The sequence below is a fragment of the Gouania willdenowi genome, chromosome 11, assembly GCF_900634775.1.
Source record: "Gouania willdenowi chromosome 11, fGouWil2.1, whole genome shotgun sequence".
Taxonomy (NCBI): Eukaryota; Metazoa; Chordata; class Actinopteri; order Blenniiformes; family Gobiesocidae; genus Gouania; species Gouania willdenowi.
In genome coordinates, this window is record NC_041054.1 from 24,037,539 (window position 1) to 24,061,823 (window position 24,285).

The following is a 24,285-nucleotide window of genomic DNA, read 5'->3' on the forward strand; positions in this document are numbered from 1 at the left end:
ATGTCGGTAATAAATTGAAGTTATAGCAGGAAGAGCATAAATAAAAGGTAGGATAAGGTACATATAATTTAATATGTGGTGCATCTATGGAAACCAATACTTTGGATCATAAATAAACTTGAAAAATTGAGCTTTTTTTTTCAAAAAAAGTGTCACAACTTGCCCCCGGTGCATGCTAAGTTGTGTCTTAGGGGAGAATAGACTAGGCCAGATTGTGCCAATGATTAATAAAGTAAAATAAATACAGTAACTCTATTTTCACAAACATTAATGACAATTATAAGGAAGAAATTCAAATTCAATACAAAGTTACTTATTCAATGTTTATTTAAATAATTTTACAACATTAAAGCCCACTTTTCTATAAGGCTCCCCACCACATGGATATGTTTAGAACAAAAATAAAATAAAATTGTAATAGCCAGGCTACAAATCAACATATTTCACAAACACATATTTAACAAGAACAAAATTAAATTAAAAATTAGCAGCAAATTGACTGCAAATGTCTTCAAAGATCCGAGATTACTTAACATTCTACCTGTTAATACTGCAGGGCAATGTGAACATATGCTCCCCTCTGGCTGTACCACATAGGTTTGTTGTGTAGGAAGTTTCCTTTCGACTCACTTTTCTTTAAATGTGAAGATTGGCTTTTCATCCACAGAAATCTTACAACATTGCTTTATAATCTTTGTACTGATCTTTTCACCCTCAACATAACCCACCAATCCAGCCTAGTTATAGGATTTGTTTCTACCTGCAAACTTTACAATGACAAAAGTCACCAACAGATGGATCCTCATCGCCATCGTCATCATCAGGGGTGGACTGGGACAAAAATTCAGCCTTGGCTTTTTCTGTCCAGACCAGTCCACTACATTACCAGACACCATGTAGAAGCTGGAATTAAGTCAGTGATGTTCAACTTGTGGCTGTTTTTGTTTTAATTTAATTTTAATTATTATTCCCCCAGAAAACCCTTAAAATATTTTTGCCTCTTTTTAAAAAGTTTAAGCTTTTTTGTTACCTTTTGCCAATAAATAGCCCTTTTTTCCTATTTTTTGTAAAGTTGTTTTTGCACTTTTATCAATTTTTTGACCATTTCATTTTTTTGGCCACTTTTCACCCAAATAAGCTAACTTTTGCCCAACAAAAAAAAATCATGTTTTTTCCCTACATTTTGTCTCTTTTTGTTCCACATTTTGACCTTTTTCACTATTGTTTGCCACGTTTTGACCATTTAAGCTACCCTTTGCCATTATATACCACCTGGTTCCTCTTTATTTGCCCATTTTTTTTTTTTTTTTGGCCACTCTTGACTGCTTTCGTCCCATTTTTGTCACTTTACACTATTTTCTTGCCATGTTTTTACCACTTTGGCCACCTGTTACCATGTCTGCCTCCACTCAAAAAAAAAAAAACATAGGGGACCAGACTGGCCCACTTCGGGTTGACAGCCCACCGGGATGATGCCCGGTATTCCAGATGGCCAGTCCACCCCTGGTCATCATCACTGTGGACATCTGAACTCTCATAATCAGCAATATCATTAAGTGGAATGGCCATGTCACTCATTCTAAAATGATATAAATAAATGATAAATATGGCATGCTAAAGGCTGTGAACAACCATGTTTTAGAAAAGGTTGAAATATGTACCACTGGCACAACTCACCCCAAGTCCAATAATACTTATATCCAGTTGTTTAGAGATAGCGTCATCCTGACTAAATAGCTTGGTACTTTCATTTCTGGAGAAAATCACTTTTAGGATGTGTTCTTGCATTTAGCATCCATGACATTTTGTGTCATGTGCCCTTTGAAACGTGTGAACTGTTTTCAAACTTGTCAATAATTGTTCAAACACAAAAATCAAAAAACCACCATAATAGAAATTTTACTTAAGAAGGCAAATTATTTTTTTTTTTACTTCAATGTTCTTATCTCTCTTGCAGCCAGAGTGGAATGAATGCCGAGTGCCGGTGTTGTGCCAAAATCTGTGACCCGAAAAAAATCTGTGAGCGCAGGTGGTGACAGTTCCAACCCCTGAGGCTTCTCAGCGGACATTTACTCCTCCTTAAACATGTTTGTAATTTTTCTCCAGTCTGCATTTACTTCACCCACTGGAGCATCATGTTTAAGGGGGAGTAAATAGCTCCTGAATAGCTACGAAGAAGTTCAGCACTCTTCTTCTCTACTGCCGAGAAGCCGCAGCGATCACAGATTTTTTCGGGTCACCGACTTTGGCAATACAGGATATTAGAATTTTGGGTCCCACATTGAGTAGCAAAACTTTATCTGACAAAGCAGGAATAAAAGATACAAGAGAGATGCAAAACTGCAAGCCAAAGTATGTGATTTTTACTTTAATCTAACAAAAGTGATCAGCATATGCATTGTTATTGATTTACAACACCAGGATCCATTGAAAAGTATCTTCTGATTGATTCAATGAGCTGATGATTCACAAGAGAAAGGCTAAATGAGAAACTGCAATCAATGTGAGCAACCTATTTTTACATTACTAACACAGTGGATATCAGGATTGCAGAAATAATGTAAGACACATCATCTCTGTATTATTCTATTACAGCATCACCGACATAATTTGAAAGTGGTAAGAAAAAGAAAGCCACTAGATATCTCATTATTGGTGGTTTTTAGCTTCGGCCTGTTCGTCATTAAATACTGCTTTCACTTTTGAGAAGAAAAGAATGAACTCTGTGTCTGAAATCTGCTTTCAGAGAATTTAGAAAAAGCTGAAAGATGCAGAAAAAGACCGTAGAAGTAGAATCGTGCCCCACGAATAGACAGTGAAAGTAAAGAGCACCCTTGTGTATCATTAGAGAAAGTCATTTAAAGAACCTCAGTTCCGCCTGCTAAGACGAACTGCTGGAATAAAGACAGAAAAATGCTAATCTCGGTTGCTCTTGTGTGTACCTGACCCTGCTGAAACTCCAACTGAGGATTGTCTCGTCTGAGATGCCCCAGAGATGGGATATTTTTTCCCAAGCGATTTATTAAATGAGGGTGGTTGTAGAAGAGTTGAAGGCTTCGACCGAAGGAGCTAGCAAATGAGGCCCAGTACCATTTTTCTTGCCCCCTCGGGATGCGTGTGCACATGGCTATGTGACAAATTAACTTTGAAAAGTTGTTTCTTGAAGCCAAGAGAGCGGGAAACTTCCTCATCACACCACCCAGACAGCCTACAACCACTTTAAATGGAGCCATTTAATTAAATCTGTAACCAAATGACCTCATTGTATTTACCCTAAATGTGACCTACCAGAACATGTAATGATCTCTCTGCGTGCGCAGCCACATGGGGATTCTTCATCTGCTGGGATTTTACAGCTGTTAAAGGAACTTAGTTGGTATGATGTGATTACATTAAATCTGCAAGCTCTTTCCTTTTAATCAGTACATGAAGACACCGCTCGCTGTAGATTGATGGCTCATGTGACCTCAAAACATTAATTGCATGAGGTACTTTTAATGAGTTTACTGGTACATGTTCACAAAAATTATAGACTTGCATGTTTTTTATTACTTGTGCAAATTATTGTATATAACTATAACTCTGCTGTTACAACTTCTCCAATCTGCCGCTACAGATGCACAAACGACTTTTCTCGCTTTTTTATTCATTTTTATGAGACAGATCATATACGTGATCATTGTTTTATTGGTTCGTCACATTTTACAGATTGTAGATTTTGTAAAAGTATATTAATCACTTGACCACTGCATCAGGTGCCAGCTCACAATCCATAATCTCCACATAGCGTTTACCTAAATGTAATCAAAGAGACTTTTTGTTCAGAAAAGATTCTAACAACCTCTTTCAAAAAATCTGTGCAGGCAAACCTCAGCGTGCTGCCTTTACAATGCAGAACAATGACTTTGTTTTGGTCCTATAACACCAGCTGGTGCGCTAAAGCATTGCGTCTCCAATTCTCCCTTTTGATTGGTCAATCCCCCATCCACGTATATGTATACATGTATATATATATCTGAACATCAAGGGCCCCTATTGGCTCTCGGGCCCTGGGAACGTGCCTATTTTGCCCATGCGGTAATCTGTGTGGGAGTGGGAAATACCAAATGGCAACATTTTATAATAAAGTTTATAATAAAGTAACATAATCTTGTCCTGCATGTTTTCTGACTTACTATCCATGGTTATGTGTATAATGTATTCTGCACAACATTTATTATCAGTTACGTAATCTGGATACGAAAAACATGTACCGTAATCTGTCACAGTATATAAAAAAAAAAAAAAACATGTAATCAGATTACAGGTATTTTTTATTTTTAAAATCAGGGAGTACTCAGGGGATTACATTTTAAAAGCAAGCAGATCAATGCATCAAACACAGTGCGTGCGCATGCATTGGGACACTTCACCGCAGTGAAACAAGCTGTAACAATGTTGGGAAATAATTTTCAGCACATATTTATCTAAAGTCAGCACCAGTACATTACATGAGACATGAAACACCAGTGTAGACAAAATGACTTCTAGTTAACTTTGGAGCATGTTAACACCTAGAACATCTACAGACAATTGTTCCTATGTTGTGTCTGTAACCTTTGTAACTATAGTTCAAACCTGACATAGCACTTTCAGGTGGTGCTTTTTTGTTTTACATATGTTACAAAACTGTAACAATAACTAGTATTATATACCATACAATAATCATTATAGTATGGTCTGTTGTCTAGGTCAATGATTCATATGAATTGTTCATAATTATTGAGTAAATTGATTGATAATCTTATTTATTTAAACTACTGTGTTCTCCCAGTCTGTGTTAAACTAAAACATTTGTTTTAATACAATGTGACTGTAAAAGGTGAGTTTATGTTTGTCTAAAATAATACAGTGACAGATTAAACATATTCAATCCTTTTGTGTCTTTATTTGCATGATTGGTATTGAAGTAATCCAAAAGTAACTAAAAGTACTCAGTTACATTACTTTAATACAGTGATACTTAGAGTAAGTTACTGATTCCATTTATTAACAGGTAACTTGCAATTGTACCGGATTATTTAAAAAAATAAATAAATAACCCTCCCAACCCTGTAAATAATAAATAATATAATTATAATGACATGGTTTTTGCTGGAAGGCAAAAATATAAATATTGATATCATGTACAGTGCAGCTACACTCAGATTGTGTTTTGTTTTATCACTATTTTCTAAAACAAGATGGAAAAAATACAATTACACAAAGCATTTTTAATAACAAGCTGGTAGAGGTACAAAGGAGAAATGTCCATATGGAACAAATAATCCTCCTGTTTGTAAGCTGTAATGGGCCTAGTTGCGGATGAGGGTTTTCACTCGATAACAAAACTGTTTATAAAATGTGAGCAAAACAATAGTACGTTGAAGTTGTGCCATATAAAATGTTCAACTGGGATTTCACAACGTGGACAATACTCAATGACCCTCATTTATCATTAACCTATTCTCACGTTAGCTTGCAATCGCTAGCCTGACGTGTCTAAATGTAAAGAATTGTCTTGATCAAATAACATGGATTTATGCTTTTAGGCTGTGGATGAGAAACATTTCCATTTAAACCATAATTTGCTGTTATTGAGAATTTCATTCAAACCTCAGCCTGAGTCAAGTCGTTCAAACAGGGAAACACTGTTCACTGCTTCAGTTATTCTCTTACACACAGCGTTTAAATGAGCTCCTTAAATTCCAGTTTTCACACTACCTGAAAGCAAATCTTTGTTTTTTTCCACCTCAGCAGTGAGGAAGCTGACTTTTATCTTGGAAACGTTTATTTCCTTGCCAATGTTTGTTTCACCTCAGTGGGCGGGGCTTCCGAACCAGGAATATTTGAGGGCGTAATATGTTAATCACGATTAATGTATGCTGGGATTGGTCAAATACAAATGTTTTATAACTCCCATGTTGGTCCTGTCGTATGACCAAATGTGCACTCAGATTTGCACCCGTTTTCACGCAATTTTGATAAATGAGGGTGTGACGAAGTGAGTCTTAAACTCCACTTGTCCCTGTAGTTGAACAGCACACACTCTGTTCCACATACACATTTACAAAACTACATTCATCCTTACCTGCTCCATGTGGCACCTAAAAGGGGAGTGCTGTCAACATTTCCTGGTTTTATACTCCAGACTGGTGAGGTCATCGGTGACCTCACCAGGAGCTACGCCCAGTAAGGGGATGGGCCAATGGGTGGGCCTGAGAATAAAAGGCAGGTGTGTGCTTTGTTCAGGGTTGGTCCATTTGTGCTTGGTCTTTGGAGGAAGACACATCATGGTACCAGCACTCTGTAAATAAAATGGACACAGATTTTGCAACTTCCTGCCTGAGATGTCTCTTCATTCACTTTAAATAGCCACTGAAAGCCACACTACCTCACAGAGGGCCAATGTGTTGTATTTGGAAATGTACTATCTGTGGTAAAACCAGGCAGCCTTGCATTAAGTAGTTCTTAAAATAAAGGCAAGGCTCTGTTCAAAGTTCCAAGCAGAAACCTATAGCACAGACAATACATGTTTGTGTCCCTCTGGTTTTCTTTTGATCATGACTGAAAGGAGTTTGTCTCTAACTTTAACATTTATTCACACCACAGTCATACTAGTGAAGAAAAGCTACATCGAGTGAGTTATGACATTCAGTATTAAGTATGTGTATCCCACAATAATGTTAGTGTTTAAAAACAAATAAAACTAAAAAATTTAACCTTATCAACATGATTTTATGCTAGTTGTATGCTAATGGGCATAAATGAAATACCAAAATGATTTCATAATTCACAAATACAAACATCCAATACAAAAATCCAATTCTCTAAAAATGCATCATATAAATTATATATGTAATTTATCATTCAAGCACTGGCCACAAGTGGACCAGGTACGCCCATTTTGATCAAGGGCCACCCAGGTGCTGTTCATCCAATGAGCAGCCAGAGGAAAGGTTTGAGTGAAAGCTTCTCAGCCAATCAGCGGCAAGTACCCCACTTGTGTAGTCTTAAGCACACCCACAGGCTGCATGGATGGATGTTTTAATGTTGAGTATGTGCTTAACTTCCTGTTTTGCTATATTTGCTCTATGGTGAGTTGATGCGTTGTACTCCGGCATTCACCAGAAATAAAAGTCCCGCTTATCTCTGCCGGAGGGCTCTGGACTGTCGGAGCTGGGACGGAGCAGATACGCAGCGCACCGGACCCAATGGAAATTAACATATAGACTAAAGTGTTAACCTTTCAGCTGCGGTAGCATGGCAGAGACGTAATGCAGCGAACCCGTATCCAGTGGAAATTGGGGGTAAATCTGTAAAGTCGGACTTCTTCTAAAATCAGTTTTCCCGACTCCACTCCATCTCCCTCTGAATCAGAGTTTTTCATCTTCTTCCATCTTCATCATCCTGTCAGTGGTAGACTTGCTCATTACTCGGGGGTTCTCCTCAAAAATAGTTTGGCGAATGATGTCTTTGCTGCACTCACAACTGGGTGCTTTTATGGACGTATGTAAAAAGAAGCAGATGAGATGTCCTCAACTTCAGGCGTGGGGGAGAAGGTAGAGGAGAGGACAGCTAACGGGTTCTTGCACGCAGTCACAATACAGCTTTTTGTTCTCTCTTTCTGCACATATGTGTGCAGTATGCCCATTGCTCAAAGGTGCAAATTTATCCCCTCGCACAAAATGTGGCCCCCACATGAAAGATGAGGCCTATGCACGTTCTGCATGTAGCAATGGGCGGCACTGGTGCTACATAATGTTGTCTGGCTTTGTAAGGCCAGTAAATAAATTGTTATTCCGAATTATCATATTTTTCATCACACAAACATTATTGCCTTCATTTATAATTTCTCAGAATTTTCAACTGAGAAATGCCAAGTTCCAAGTTCCCTGAAATGCAGCATCAGTGCCATAGAAAAGCACTGAAACGGAGATTAGTAGAGCCATGTTTCCTTCTTCTTTTTTTTTTTTTTTTTTTACTTAACTGGCCAATTCAGTGTTTTGGAGGCCTACCATCAATCAAATTATTGGTGCCGCTATTGCATTTAATGCTTGTTGTCTTAGCAATGTCAAATGTAAAGCAGCAGAGCCTTGTCATCTTGTCAATCAATTGGTTAATTCTGCCTTAATAGGTCACTTTAATAATAATAATAAATATGGCATTTTTGGGAGATTTACTGGACTGCTAATTATTATGAGTTCCTAGCTAAATTTACATAGGTAGCCAAAGCAGCTGGCCTTAAATCTCAAATAGCTAATGAAAAAACTTCAAAGTGGATCAACCTAAAGAGAGGAAGCAAACATGAATGAGAGAGTGAGGGGGAGAATGCTAAAAGAATAAAGAGTAATAGCATTTAAGTAAATGATTAGCACTATGTAGCCAGTGCAGCAGTGGAACATACAATACTTAAAAGCGTGGAGATTCAGACAGAATTTGCTATACAAACATTTGAACTGAGACTACAATTTCAAGGGCATATCAAGGTATAATAACACAAATGCATTCGTAAGTTATAATAAAAATGCCGGACATTCATCCTGGCTTTTGTTAAAGATTAAAAAGTTTCATCAATCAACAGCAGAATTGCCCTTTATAGTCTACATGTCTGGAAAACACACAATGCCAAATACTTAATTGTGTTTTTCTATCAGCAAAAGAAGACTAATAATAAACACACATCCACAGTTTGTCAGAATTCTCCATTTAATGTATAACAGCACATTCAGATGGTACAGAGACAATAATCATCCACCGCATGTACATATGTTGGCTTCACATGAAAAGTATTAATTACACAAACCGAAGTTCTTAAATTGTATATCTTTGTATTTCCAGAGCTGTTGAACAAATATACCATTTCATAATTACAATCTGCACATGTGTCAATTGAGTGTTTTGTGATAAACAAAACCCATTGGCTTTTAATGATAGCAGAATAACGAAAAAGAAAGGAAAATAATGGCCGCCACACACAGTAGATCGGGACACATTTTTGGCCTGGGACAGAAAAATCCAGTTTACATCTCATTACAACCCTTCATTCAGGGTTATGGTAAGGGTAAGGGTTATGGTTATGGTTAGGGTAAGGGTAAGGGTTATGGTTATGGTTAGAGTAAGGGTTATGGTTATGGTTTTGGTTAGGGTTATTTTATGGTTAGGGTAAGGGTTATGTTATGTTATGGTAAGGGTTGTGGTTAAGGTAAGGGTCAGGGTTATGGTTATGGTTTTGTTATGGTAAGGGTTGTGATTAAGGTAGGGGTCAGGGTTATGGTTATGGTAAGGGTTGTGGTTAAGGTGAGGGTCAGGGTTATGGTTATGTTAGGGTAAGGGTTATGGTTAAGCTGATAACTCCCTTTAAAAGGCATCACTTTGCAATCCCTGTCACCAAACACCACATTTTGTGATGCGCAGCGTGGACAAAAAAACATGGCATGCAGCACAAAGTCTTTTCATACTGCGAAGCACAAATAAATATAATTCCCTGCAGAATATGCAGATTTAAAATTAAAATATTAATTGTGAAATCTTGTTCTGCTTGTGAGATATTTACAGGCAAATTAGAGCGTGAGATCAGCACGTCACATTCTGTCAGAGCGAACAGTGTTACGGTCCAAATAGTATCTAAATAAACTGGTGACTGACTATCGACTGTGAGGCTGGTGTGAGGAACAGTAAAAATATTTGTTTGCAGATTTTAATATCACTAGCCGTACAAGCAGCCGTCAACACACACGGAAATTGATCACAAGAAACAAAGAGCACCAGTAGATTTATTACATCACCTCTGATTCTTTTAATTGCATATGTGCATGCTTTTCATAAAAATAAAAGGTTGTGGGTCTGTGTGGTGAGGTTAAAACATGTCCTATTCCCCCCATTAATATCTATACATCACACAAACAGAACAAGATTTAATATTAAAACAGAAAAACGTCTGGTAATTGATTTTTCTGTATTTCTGTTTTGGTTTTAAGTCGGTAAAACAAAAACAACCTGCACTGTTTATTTGTTATTTTGATTTGGTTTTAAAACGGAATAACCAACGAATGAAGTGTGGATAGATTCTGCAGCATGTAGAATCCGTGACACGGACAAAAAAATTATCAATCCATTTTGTTTCAGTGTCGCAAACTTCGTGAGACTGGGCCGTGTGATGACAGTGCTATACAAACCAGTTCCATTTATCCCAAATTTCAATCAAGGCACAAAAAACCTCACATTATAGACATTTGTAATCAAATTAGCTGCTACTGCTTCACTAACAAGGACAAGCTCACCTCAGATAAGTCCTTTACTTCAAGCCACTTTGTAGTCGAAATAAACCAGTGGAGGTGGTGAGAGTTATTCCGGGAGCTTAAAGCAAGCTTTAGGTCACTGCCTTATTGTCTGAAGCTTGGCTTCAGGCTCCGGTGAGAATTACTTCCTCTAATGGAAAACTATTGTTTGCCGCTGAAGACATACAAGCGCGTGCAGAATGTGGATGAGCCTTAAAGGACTTATGAAGAGAAAAGAGTGGGACTCTCCACCTGATAGAAAGCTATTTTGGAATATCCAGTGAAGTCAATTTGGATTAAGCATTACATCTGGAATAGACTGCACTGTTGTGTGAAGCTGGGAGTGTTTTCCAGCATGACCACAAAGCATAGAGAAGACAAAAAACAGCATAAAGGAACACATATAAATCCTACTTTTTCTTACACTGCTGTTCTATATTTCAGTCCCAACAATAAGAGAAATCCACAACTTAAGGCACTTGATGAATTAATTATTTATCAGAGTGAATTGAATGTAGAGTAATGAGTGCAACACCTCCAGAAAAGAAGACTTTGCTAGAAATATGAAGGCCTTCCTGAGCACACTGTATTATTTATTCAAACCTACTTCCCCGAAGGTGACAGTTTGTCTCTGAAGTAAAGGGTAGACACATGCTTTCTATCAAAACTCAAGAAAAACAGAAAGATGCAGGCCAGGTTCAAAGTCAGTTCAGAGCACTCCTGCGTATGCAAAATGTATACAAAAGCAGTGAAGACGGGGAGGAAATACTCCAACGAATTTTCCCAGTGGATGAGGAATTCCATTTGCCTCGTGGCTTCCCTCCTTCTTCTTCATTTTCTCTGGAGAATAGTGGTGTACTACACTCATTACTGGTTTCCTCTTCATCTCAACAGGTTAGTAATCTCAGCAACAGTTCAGCTCTATCCGGACAGAGAAGATTCTCATGAAACATGTCAATATATGGCTGAGAAGAGTTCCTCATTCTGGATTGGGAGGGAGTCACCAAGTCTATCAGGAAAAAGAAAGTGAAAAGAAAAAACAGAAAATGAAACCCATTGAAGTGTACAGAGAAAGTTAAAACCAAAGCAGAGAATGAGATGTGTTTTAGAACTGCTCTCTGTGTCATACTGTGAATTTAAGATATTGAAATGCATCAAGCCAGGCATTGCATTTCTCCTCTTTATACAAGGACATGGTGTCATTTTCAAACCTCAGCATCAAAGACCCTGTTGTGGTTCAAGTTTCTCACTAATTGCAAAAATCGAAAGAAATTCATGAAACCCTGCAGGACACAGATCTCCTGGGGGAATTGTAAGTAGGTACAGCAGCCGAGCTGAGGTCAAACGTTCTTTGGAAGAATTATTAAAAAGTATCCATCAAGTTGCTTGAAAGCGACATTAATATTTGATGCATTATGGTGACCCTTCTTCATTGCAGACTATTTCATTTTCTAGGATTTAACTTTAAATATAATGATAACTTCCATAGGTCACACACTATTCATGTTGATTAGACTATCTAACCCAAGCTCAGCCTTGATCATGCCCCAAACAAAAGACATAAGTTAACTAACAAAACCATTTGCCAGAGGTGAAAGTCACGGATTATATATATATATTTCTAAATCAGTCATTTTAGGTTCTGAAAGATTAGAGTCTCCACTTTCATCAGAATTTTATTTTTTTTCAGCTTGTTTCATTCTTCCTTAATCAGCAGTTGAATAGAGGCAAGTTTCACACAAATCGCAAGTTTCTGAGAGAAAGCTTTAAAAAACAGGCTTTTTTCTGAAAAAACCTGTCAGTGACTTTGAAACTATTTATTTATTTTTTGCTTTAGTGACACCTCAACAATGATTTTCTTTTATAAAAACACCATTGTGACACCGGGCTTTTGATGGTAAAATTGTTATTATTTTGCTATCTGGGTCACAGTTGTCAGGTTTTCTTACTTTATTTTTCCTCCAAGTCTCTCCCCCCCGTCAGTTCCCACACACGCAACTTCCTCCTCCCTTCGGACATGCCGAGTGTCACCGCTTGCCCCAGTTTGTTGATCGTTTACTTTCAATAGTCCATTTAGTTCCACACATGCTCTGGTGGAGTGTGAGCTGCTGGTAGCTTCACAATCTTCCCTCGTAGCGCCATTTTCGGCCTCGTTCCTGGCTTCTCCCTCCCCAGCGATGGTAATAATCATGGCTAATCTCTCATTCAAAGGTGCACTGCTGCCACCTATATGGCACCAGTGGGTCACTGCATCATTGTACAGCCCTGATATTCGTGCGAGAACTCCATCAAAAAACAAAACTGACGTATTTTTGCGTCAATGGCAGCGAGTGAGTACGTAATTTGTTACATTTACATACCTGTCAAGTATCCCGTTTTGGTCGGGAAACTCCTGTATTTTACCCCTCATTCCCGCCATCTTCCCGTATTATTATTTTCCCGTTAATATCCCGTATTTTAATGTAATAATAATTAAAAGATTCCTTACTAAACTGAACATCATCACTAGCCCCGTGAGAACTGCCACCTGAAATGGGCTGGGTGGCAATTCTTGCGAGATTAGTGCCGCCAACAAACCCGGAAACAACTCAGAAAAGAGATGATGAATGAAGACGTTCTGGCAAAAAAACAAAGAACTCGTGTAAACACGTTGTAAAATGTGACAGAGAGTTTATCTTCTTAAAGAGCAGCAGGATGTGACACAGTTACACGTTCTGTTAGATTAATAACTGAGATTTTAACGTCTACAATGGCGGAAGGAACCACAAATATAAACTGCTTTATTAAGTGTTAAAGGATGTAAAGTCTGCAACAAATGTGTCTAATAAGTCATTAGTGAATACCAGAGAACCACGAGTGAGCATGAGAAATTAAAAGAAAATATATAATGAAAATAAAATGTTAATGTCTAACTTAAAGACAAGCAACGTGAAATTAACAGTAAATATGCAACGTGTTGACTTGTATATGAACTGTAAGTATATTAAATTTCATATACACATTTATTTAGGCTGTTTTATAATTTAGGAATTAGAACTGGGCAATATATCGAGATTTTACTTCTCAGAACAACATGTAAAGCTCAGTTAGATGATTAATGAGTGGCATATACTGATCAGCTGTTTGTTAATAAATGTCCGGGTGGCATTTTGCATCAGCAATTTTAACCTAGAATTGTCTTTCTGGCCAGACTTTATTTGATAAAATTATCAAGATTTATATCATATATCACCATTTTGAGAAAATATATTGAGATATGAGTTTTGGTCCATATTGCCCAGCCCTAGTAGGAATGTTCACAGCATTTCAATGTTAATAAAGGTCGACCTACCAGATTCTAATTACATATTTGTATTTAATAAGTGGTTGACAAGTGGGTATTTTAGATTTCTTGTACACCTATCTTAAAATATAAGGGACGGCTCGTAGTGGGTGCCAGAAAATGTCCCTTATTTTCAAACTGTTACTAAATTATAATGTTTTGTTTTATAATGATCAAAAGACATTGTGATACTACAAAAAATTAAATGACCAAACTTCAATCAAATGCATCACATTATAGCCAACCATCTCAGTTTTAGAGTTCATAATTTTAGCTATACTTTTTTTAAATTTAATTAATAGGTGTTATTTTATTTAACAATAATTGTACATTTTGACAGACCTTTTATTCTATACAGATGCCTTTGTGGAAAACAAATGAAGTTCCAATTGCGCAAGATTTGGTCTTTTTTAAGTTTATACATGAGATGTTTACTATATGTAAGGGAACCATGGCAAAGCATTTCTACTTTAGGAATAGGATATATTAGTACCCTTTACACCTCTGACATCTGCACATGCAGATATACTGTATATATGATATATGGATATAAATGTCATTTACATATTTTAGACTTTAAATACAAAATCAAATTTATATATGGGCATCGCTATTTTGGAAATTTTAGCCATATTCACATATCATGTTGACGTCACGTCAGGAGTGCTCTTAGTATCAGTTGCCTTTAGCCTCATAGAAAATACTTAGAAATACGTAAATGTTGCACTTCCTTGAGTAACCACTATGTCACAGTTTGTTAAACATGTCAAAATTCACAAGTGTGTTTAAAGTGCTTTTTATTGCATATGCAGCTTCTAAATGGACAACATGTAGGAGACGGAAATACAATAAACATTCTAATTCATACTGATATAATCTGAATATTTACAAAACTTTGAAAAAATTGTTTTAAATTACAACTCAATTTGTAGACACAAGGCCCTATTATGACAACATAGCATGCACGGATTGTAAAATCAGACGGATCCTGGTGCATTTAGCTCCTAAGTAGTTAGATATCTGTTTTAAGCAGTGCTATTGCAAAGATTCAAAGAGTTAGCAAGCATGTACATCAAAGCAGTCAGTCAGTGGGGGTACATAAAAGATCAAAAGAGACAAAAACTTCTCAAAACTAGAATATTTGCATTTCCTGAAAATGCATGTGAGGATACAGGAGCTGGCCCATGTCGCACTGCATTAGCTAGCATTAGCATAATATAGCATAGCATTAGCACTGACCTAACATTAGCATTAACATAATAAAGCATAGCGTCAGCCTAGCGTTAGCATTACCACTAACCTAACATTAGCATTCTCCTAGCAATAGCATTAACCTAGCATTAGCACTAACCTAACATTAGCATTCTCCTCGCAATAGCATTAACCTAGCACTAGCACTAACCTAACATTAGCATTAACCTAGCATTAGCCTAGCAATGACATTAGCCTAGCATTAGCATTAGTCTTGCATTAGCATTAACCTAGGATTAGCACTAACCGAGCATTAGCATTTGCCTAGCAATAGCATCAGCCTAGCATTAGCATTTAACCAGCAATGAAAAGGTTGAAAATGTTGAAACAAGTTGAAAAATTAGTCAAAATTGGTGGAAGAAAGGCTGGATATGAAGGGCAAGGGAAAGATGAAAAAGCTGATATTTCCAATATGAATGAATGGGAAAGAAAAAATATAATAAGTCAAAAAGTTTAAAAGTTACAAATTTTAAAAGTACAAGCATAAATCTTGGGAACTTTCTGAATATTTTCATAGCTTGTTTGTCAAAATCGGACAAACAGTGTTAGTGGAGTTAGCAACAATGGAAGAAAATGCATCAAAAATATATTTACACTTGTCTCCAAGTTCATCAAGAACAACTGATAAGCTTTCATATTTGGTCATTATTTATTTGTTTTGCAGAAATGAACTCATCACCATTTATTTAAGTAAACATATCCTCAAGTCAAGAGTGACCCTATGACCATACTACACTATGTCTTCATGGAATCCCCAATGGTCACTATAGCCAGCCATGAACTCAGGTTGGCCCTGCTGACGCTCCATTACAGCACATGAACACAACACAAGCAAAAGGATTCATCTTTTATTTACACACGCACACGTGCACGCGCACGCGCACACACACACACACACACACACACACACACACACACACACACACACACACACACACACACAGTGAAATTAAGCACTTAAAAATGTATTTAACTTGGACTCAGAGGTCCGTAGACCAACAATCTATTACATGCTGCTTTTATTTAATATGGATAAAGAAATTGTGTACAATTGACAAATTTGTGTTTTAGCTTTTTTCCATTCACTTTTTTTTTTTTGGAAGATTTTGAATTTTTGGACGCTATTGTTCTGACTATTTTGGATATTTTATGAGTATCAATTTATGATAGTTGTATGAATTTTATTTTTTTTTTAAGAACAGGAAATGTTTGTCAATTTGCAAAGTACCAAATCCAACTATGATCTACGAGCGGCCACAGTGGTGGGGTTCCTCAGGGCTCTGTCCTTGGACTCCTTCTGTTTAGCCTTTATATGCTTCTTTTAGGACAAATTTTACACAACTGTAAGGTTGATTATCAGAGCTACGCAGATGACACACAACTACTGTATATCTATCACTGAACCCAGATGACTATTGTTCCATAGCGGTGTTGTGTGACTGCTTAGAAAAGTAAACTGCTGGATGAGTGAAAACTTCCTTCAACTAAATCATGACAAGATGGAGGTGATTGTCTTTGGTAACAAGGAAAAGAGGACTGCTGTCAGCAAGTATCTTGAGTCTCAATCTTTAAAAGCTAAAGACCAAGTCAAAAACCTTGGTGTTCTGATTGACTCAGATCTGACATTCAGCAGTCAGATCAAATCTATCACAAAAACATCTTCTACCACCTAAAGAACATCTCCAGAGTGAAAGGTTTAATGACTCAGAAAGATCAGGAGAAACTGGTCCATGCTTTTATCTCCATCAGACTGGACTATTGTAATGGTCTTCTGACAGAGCATCAAACAGCTACAGCTGGTTCAGAACGCTGCAGCTCGGGTCTTAACCAGAACAAAGAGGTCAGAACACATTACTCCAGTTTTGAATTATTTACACTGGGTCCCAGTCAGCCTCAGAATAGACTTTAAAGTTCTGCTGCTGGTGTATAAATCTGTGAATGGGTTTGGTCCAGAATACATCAGTGACATGTTAGTCAGGTATGAACCCAGCAGGTCTCTCAGATCTATGGACACAGGTCAGATAGTGGAGCCCAGAGCTCACAGTAAACATAGTGATGCTGCGTTTAATTGTTATGCTGCAAAGAAGTGGAACAAACTGTTGCAGAGCTGAAGTCAGCATTCAATGTGAACATTTTTAAATCAAAGTTAAAGGTATCATTGAGAGTCATGTTGTTTTTGATGTAATGTTATTGCTGATTATTTTAGTGATGATTTCAAATGTTCTTATTGATTTGAAGCTGTTGAATATTTTCTGTTGCACTTTTTGATCATGTAAAGCACACTGAGTTGCCTTGTGTATGAAATGCACTATACAAATAAATTTGCCTTGCCTTCAAATATAAATTAAATCCATTATATTATAAACAGCTTAGGTCCCAAAACTGAACCTTGTGGAATTCCACAAGATAATATTTTTTGTTGTAATTGTATACCATTCATTTAAACATATTGAAATCTATTGTTTAAATAGCAAGATAGCCATCTTTGTGCTAACCCTCTTAAGTCTTACTTATTAAAAGACTTACCTTTAGCACTGGAGGGATAACTGGGTGGATGATGCAGGGACGCAGTGACCTTGACCTAAAAGTGAACATAAACAACACAGATACTAGTTCAGTTGACAAAATAAATGATACATACAAGCAGTTAAAAAAAAAAGAAATGACAGGACCAAACAAGAGTATAGTTCAATTAGTATGACAGAAGAAATGTAATTAAAGTCTTAGAATGAAATTATTTCACTAAACAGTTTATTGAGACATTATTGCTATTTATCAAAGCTTTTAAACAGTTATTTTGTTGTCACAGGCAGCTAATTATTCCTAGCATTGGGGCCAAAGTACGGACTTAACAAAGACAGGAAAACATGTGACATTAAAGTTTAGAAAGGGTTTATAGGCAGCTATGTTAGGGGAAAGGTTAAACGGGGTCAGGTTGTTTACCTTGTGGGACGGAGGTCTTTTTAAACAGCTACTGCCATCCTCTCCCTGCGGAGGTCAGCTGGGGGTCATTTAGAGTCGCTTTAATGGACGGGGCAAAGGCAGGCTCTTTAAATGACTGGGAGAGGGTCACATGACCGGAGGAGAGCAGACAGAGCAAAACAAGAAAACAGAGAGAGGGAGAGAGAGAGAACCACCTCCCCACACCACCCTTACTCCAACCTCACCCCCCTCTCCTTAAAATGTCCCAAAGAATAGCGGGTGAAGGGGTGCGCCACAAGCCACTTCTGTCAGAATAAACAATTCGGAGAGTTAATGTGTGTTTACTCACGATTCTTGACACAATCGGATTATGTAATCAAACAGAGCATATTTTCCATAGGCAGCGTTTATCACGGATAAACTGAGGATTGAATGAGAATCCACTCTCATTGATTGATTTTTACTCATAAACATGGATAGTTACAATTTGTTCCTGTAGGATGGTCTTCTCTGTGGTTAAATGAAATACAAAAATGTTAGATTGAATTATTGGGTATCGAGTGAGTCCTTATGATTCTCAACACACAAGTGCTTTCTTTCAAAATGTTTATTTAGCATCAACAAAGAAATATATTAAAGGGCTCACATAAGCTTCAGAAAAAACGTTTTAAATGAACAAATATCAAGTTGGAGATGATTCCCTTTCAGTTCCGTATATCTTATGTTATGTCTTACAAAATCAGAAAGGTTGGTTTAAGAATTTAAAAAATTACTTCAATGTTGCTCTTTAGAAAATGAAAATAGAAGTCAAAGACTAAAAAGCTACTGGGTTGTTCTGCAGTAAGTTTAGTTGTGAGATTATTTATCTTATTAAAGAAGAAATCATTGAGTGGAGGCGGTTGGCATGATCAATCAACATCGTAACACAGGTTTTTCAGAGTAAAACAGCAGACGATATTCACAGTTATTACACACCATGCTTTTATAAGCCCTTTAAAACAAAAAAATATTGTTTTTTTTTCTTGGGGTTTTTTTTTTTTTACAAAAAAAGAAGAAACAGCAATACAATATGTATACAGTGTGACATTTCTTATTTTTAGGGTTTGAAAATGTCTCTTTTACAAAGGACACAAATTTAACGAGCTCACCCTCTGAAAAGTTATCTAGAGTCACTGCACTTTCCTAGAACTAAGCTACTACATTTTAAAAAGTCATCAACCACGTCGTTTGGGATTTAAACAAGAGAGGGGGATGAACTAGGTTTAAACTGGCTGCTGTGCAGAAGCATTGTATAAAACAACTTTTATTTGGGATCGCTACCAAGTCTTTACAGAGTACAAGTCTTCACAATCACATAGCTGAGAGTGAAACTTAATATGCGATGGAGTTTTTTTTCAATCTTAACACACGATTATGTGTATTGGCTTGTAAAGCGGGACAGGTTTTTCTTTATTTTCTAGGAATCACCAACAATAAAGACCTTTGTCATAAACTATACTATATCTGTCATCTACTAACTAAATACAGGATTGTGAGCATATGAAAGAATTCAAAATTATGAAACTAGTTTCAGGGGGGAAAAAATATTTAATTGGGGCATTATCAGTTTAAAAGGGGAAAGTGAATTTGATGAATTACACCCTTAGTTAAAACTTTGTTGTCTTTCATAAAGCAACCTTAGGTTTTACCCTTCAGCAACAAAGTGGACAACGTTAATAATGTAATTGGACCCACCCCCTTTTTTTTATGAGAACCTGAAGGGATTTAATTGTTTGTTTAGCAGTGCTGAAAATGCATTTGGGGGAGCGTGAGAAGTTCTGTACCAAAGCAAACCAAAGTGTGCAGAAAGAAAGAAGGGGCATTTCAAATAAAAATGAAATTTGAAATTTAGTTCCCTTTTAAAAGTAAACGTGTTAAGATTTTCCACATCTGAAACTCTAAAGCAGGGATGGGCAAGTATTATTGCAGCGGGGCCGCAAAAATGTCATTGTCTGATCCGAGGGCCACATTATCAAAAATTGACATAGGAAAGAAAGGTTTAGTTGTTTTTTGTGTTGTTGTGTAGCTTTTTCTGAGTTTTTGTGATTTAGTCGTGTCTTTGGAATAACTTTGTGTATTTATCTGTCATGTAGGGAATTTCTGCTGTCATTTTGTGTATTTCAAGAGTCATTATATGTGTTTTTGTTATTTTTTTTCTTGTTTATTGTCAATCTATGCCTTTTTGGAGTTTTTCAGTATTTATTGTATTGTATGCAATTGTGTCATTTTGTATATGTGTCATTGTTTTGTGAGTTTAGGTGGATGTTTTGTGTGTCTGATGAGTCTTTTTTGTGTATTTTTGAAATCTTTTGTGTTTTTGTTGTTGTTTTGTGTATTTTTGTTGACATTCTGTGCATTTTGCCATTGTTTTGAATGTTTTTGAGTCATTTTGTGTATTATGTTGGGTTTCATATTATTTCCAATTCCTTGAATTACAATTTTTGGTGGATTTGTCTTGGGGGCCACAGAGAATTAGACCGAGGGCCGCATGTGGTCCCCGGGCTGCCAGTTGCCCATGTTTGCTCTAAAAGCATATAAACAATGATAAGCCTTTGGATTTAGTTGTTTAATTGATAGCTAACAGGTATCTAGCGAGTGGTTAATACACTTTCACTGAAAAATGTAAAAACCGTTTGTGAAGACATTTTAATTTTACTGTTTTGTTGAAAGAAGAAAGGATTGCCTATTAGGAAGTCACTGTGAAGGCTCAAACATACTCTGGCAGACCAGGCCGATAAATGCAAAGCTCAGATTTTACTACTGCGAGGACTTCTCCGCGTAGATGGTGTCACACATTGTATCTACCCACATTAAATGTAACACCGACCTGAATTTCACTGCCTGGTGAAACAGAGCAGGAGAGACGAACATGACGTTAGAGGAGGGACTGTCCGAGGAGCTACGAAAGTACAGACACCGTTAAAACACGTCCCAGGAGAACAAGGACTACAGAGAAGTGCTAAGAATCATGGGACATGTAGGATTTTAATGGAAACAACTATGCGGCGGTGCACTCTGGGAGAGTGGACAGTCCATGCAGAGTCTGTTGTGTGCGGGGAATGTTTGAGCCTTCACTAGCAGATTTTCTTGTTGATTACAGCTATGTATAGGTAGCTGTTAACTAGCTATAGCTTGATGGTTATTAATAGGCATTTAGATCTTACAGTGTCTTCTGAAAACAGTCTGGAGACTGAGGCAAAACACACGATACATTCATTTGTATCCAATAACCCAATAATTTGTTCTGTAGCTGAGGTCAATAAAGCATGTTGTTCTTACCTTAGCCATAAGAATAGCCTCAGGGCTAACTCTTTAGTTACTCAGCAAAAGCAAGGGAAAACCACATTACATGTGCATCTAAATAAGTGTCAAACATTTAAGTTTGAAATTCCTCCCATGGCGAGAAAACATCAAAGTAATAAAAGTTTGTTTTAAAAAAAAAAACAACAGATTTTCGCTTCATTAAATAATTTGTTTGACCTTGAGATTATAAATTTAGAATACTCATGTTTTTATTGCTTTACCTCACTGGATAAAGGAGTAGGTGTCTTAAAGAAATTTGCTGTTGTATTTAAATAAAGTATCATTATATAATCCTTTCATCTGTTTAGTTTTTCATTTCTGAAATGATGGGAACGTCCATTAAAAAATCCATTACTTGGGTTGAAACAGCCTCGAGGACTCGGAGCAGGGCCATATTAACAGTTCAATATCTGGAGTATGGCTGATCTCTGTACACTCCCTTGGTTGTTCTTGCTGATTGAGTCTTGCCACGATTGCTTGCCCACTCTTCCTGGCCTGATTAGGAAGAAAAGAAAAACACAAACGGAGGAGGAATGATTAAACAATCTCAAATCATTCACTTCTAACTGCTTTTATTGGTCTTAGCCAATGTTTGCAAATATAGTAAATGTGTCCAGATAATTTGGTAGCCCTTAAGTATTGATGAGACTAAAAGGCGTTCTTAATACTGGGAACATCAAGAAGCATGACTTTCACCTGAAAGGATTCATCTCCAATAATTAAATAAGAAGATCAAATAGCTACTTGAAAAGAAGCAGTTAGAGGCTCGAAGCAAAAAGGTCACAATTACCATTAGCCAAAATCAGCTTGTGCTGGTTCTGTCAATTGAAAGTGCCAGCGTCGATGGCATCCTTTGTCTGATCTTCAGCCAGAGCAGAGTTTTCCCTAGAGCAGAGGCTAACAAAGGGTTGCTTTTTCTTTTGTACTCCTTTCGTCCAACTATCTGTTGGCAGCACATAGCCAATATCCCTTAATTAAACCTGTCACCCTTGCACTGACACTTACTTTGAAGAAACACACCAAGGTAACCTTGTGTTTTGAGAACAAAGAGGTGTTTCACCGTCGTTTAGCTGCTTTTTTAAATTCAGGTTTCCCAAAAGCATTTATTCCTAGATTAGCAGTTAAAGCATGTTCAGCATGGCCTGATTTTTTGGGGGTGAAATTTCCTTTCGATGTTACAGTTTGTAAACGTGCCCAGCCAACTCATTGACATCAATGTATCTTTAAAGACAGACCGACTATGACAAAAACAGCTCTGCAGTATGTTTTCTGTGTTACACTGGGCACAGAGAATACACCTTTTGATCGTGAGATATCAATTCGTAAAAATGATATCTATGAATATCTTTCTAACTTAACATAACTAAAGTGTGCAGTGCACCGTGCTTGCTGCACTGACCAAAATAGGGGCCCTTAGAAATGCTGTCCTTTTTTTAATGTGACTTGTGTGGTAGATTTTTCAAATTATTGTGGAGAAAGTAGGTGCTTTCAATGGACTCACTAGACCCTCGAAGGTGTGCCTGAAGGTTGGAATTTGGTACCTAAACATTTAGAGACGGATGCTTTAGAAGGGAAGTACTATGGTAGTGGTGGTGGCAGTAAATAATAAAAGAATACAGTATAAGAATACATTTTAAGTTGATTAAAACAAAAAAAAAAGCGTGAACCTATGTGATGCAAGTAGGAATGTTTATGTGTTCACTACATTGAACTATATATATATTGGAGCTGGGACGATACCATTTTGTCACAATTCGATTTTAATCCCGATTCTTGGGTGCCGATTCGATTTAAATTGCGATTCCTATTTTACAAGTATTGTGATCCTACAGTGATGATTATCATATTTTTTTTCCCCTTATCCTTATACATTAGTTGAATCCTACACCCCTAGAAATATGTCACAGTTCCCAAAAACAATGCACATCACATCACATTTTTATTTCAACTGAAATAAACAACAATAAAATCTCCATTAGAAAGGAGCTAAATTAAACATGAACAAAACAACAAATGTGGAGGTCTCTCTTTGTCTAGTTGGTTCTCAGTTTCCTCAACTGGTACACCATCGCATCATCCTCATGGTCCAGTCTTTCCACTTGTTCCTGTAATAAATACACAGTGACGGGAAAAACATGTAAACACACAAATTAAATGTACCAAGTTTGACAGCTTTAGCCTACTTGATTTTGTAAGGTCATAGTGCACAAGCACACGCACACGCATACACATACACACCTCAAGTTACCTTTTTATATTTTATTTACCTGGTGTTCATGATGCTCAGTGGCTGCAGCTTTAGCAACTGTTTTTGCAAGTGTTTCCAGCTTCTCCTCTTCAGACAGAAAGGGCAGTGCTTTAAAACGTGGGTCAAGTGCTGAAGCGAGGTTGAGATTGGTCTTCTCCCCATCGGACGTGTACCTTTTTCAAATGTCTTCGTGAAGGGCCTCTTTCATCTCTCTAACAAACGGAGAATCTCCGAGGGTTTCATGTGTAGTTTGGAGGAGGTGTGCATGTAGAGGGGCTATGATTACAACATAACGCACGTAGCCACCTTAACTGGCTTCTTTACCAGGATAAACTCCTCTGCATTTGAGATATCAGACTCAGTGAAGGTGCTGATCTCTTTCTCTCTCCTCCTCACCTCAGTGCAGCTGTGACTGAAGGAAACGCTGAACCATATCAAACAAACTGTTCCACCTTGTTTGTATGTCTGTGATCAGTCTGTGGACTGGGAGTTCCAGTAGCTTTTGTTTTTGCTCTAAAGCATGGCATGCTGTCGCGCTTCTGTGGAAGAACCCGGTAACATGTCGTACACGTCCGAGCAGCCTTGCTACATCTGGCAGCCTTAGTACACGCTGAGAGGCCAGGTTCAGGGTGTGCACATAACACTTCATGTGGAGAAAGCCGACCAACTGTGCAGCAACAGCCGTGTTAGCTGCATTGTCTCCAAGATGTTACGCTCGGTTACAACAGTGAGAAGCAGCTCGGCTATATTTGTCCCTGTGTGAGATACGTGCATGGCCCTGGTCTGGAGAGCATGGGAGGATAATGACCAATCATCAGTGATATAATGGGCTGTGATGGTAACGAAGGATTCAGTGGCTCTGGAGGGCCATAAGTCACAGGTAAGAGCGACTCATTCAGCCC

The 24,285-nt window shown here is 37.4% G+C and overlaps 1 protein-coding gene across 2 annotated transcripts in view; it reads right to left on the minus strand.

Annotated features, from left to right (window-relative positions):
- Positions 1–8,798: 8,798 nt before the first annotated feature.
- khdrbs3 (KH domain containing, RNA binding, signal transduction associated 3) overlaps positions 8,799–24,285 on the minus strand; it is a 217,158-nt gene continuing 201,671 nt past the window's right edge. The window contains exons 9-11 of one of the 2 annotated variants that reach the window (XR_003675116.1): positions 21,491–21,630; positions 17,398–17,452; positions 8,799–11,307 (exon numbers count right to left, since the gene is read on the minus strand). Coding sequence is in view for 1 of the 2 variants with exons in the window: in XM_028461744.1 (XP_028317545.1) it covers positions 21,539–21,630 (92 nt within the window). In the remaining variant the exon portion in view is untranslated. Of the gene's footprint in view, positions 11,308–17,397; positions 17,453–20,113; positions 21,631–24,285 lie in introns of those variants that run through there. The other variant, XM_028461744.1, reaches the window with a different exon arrangement.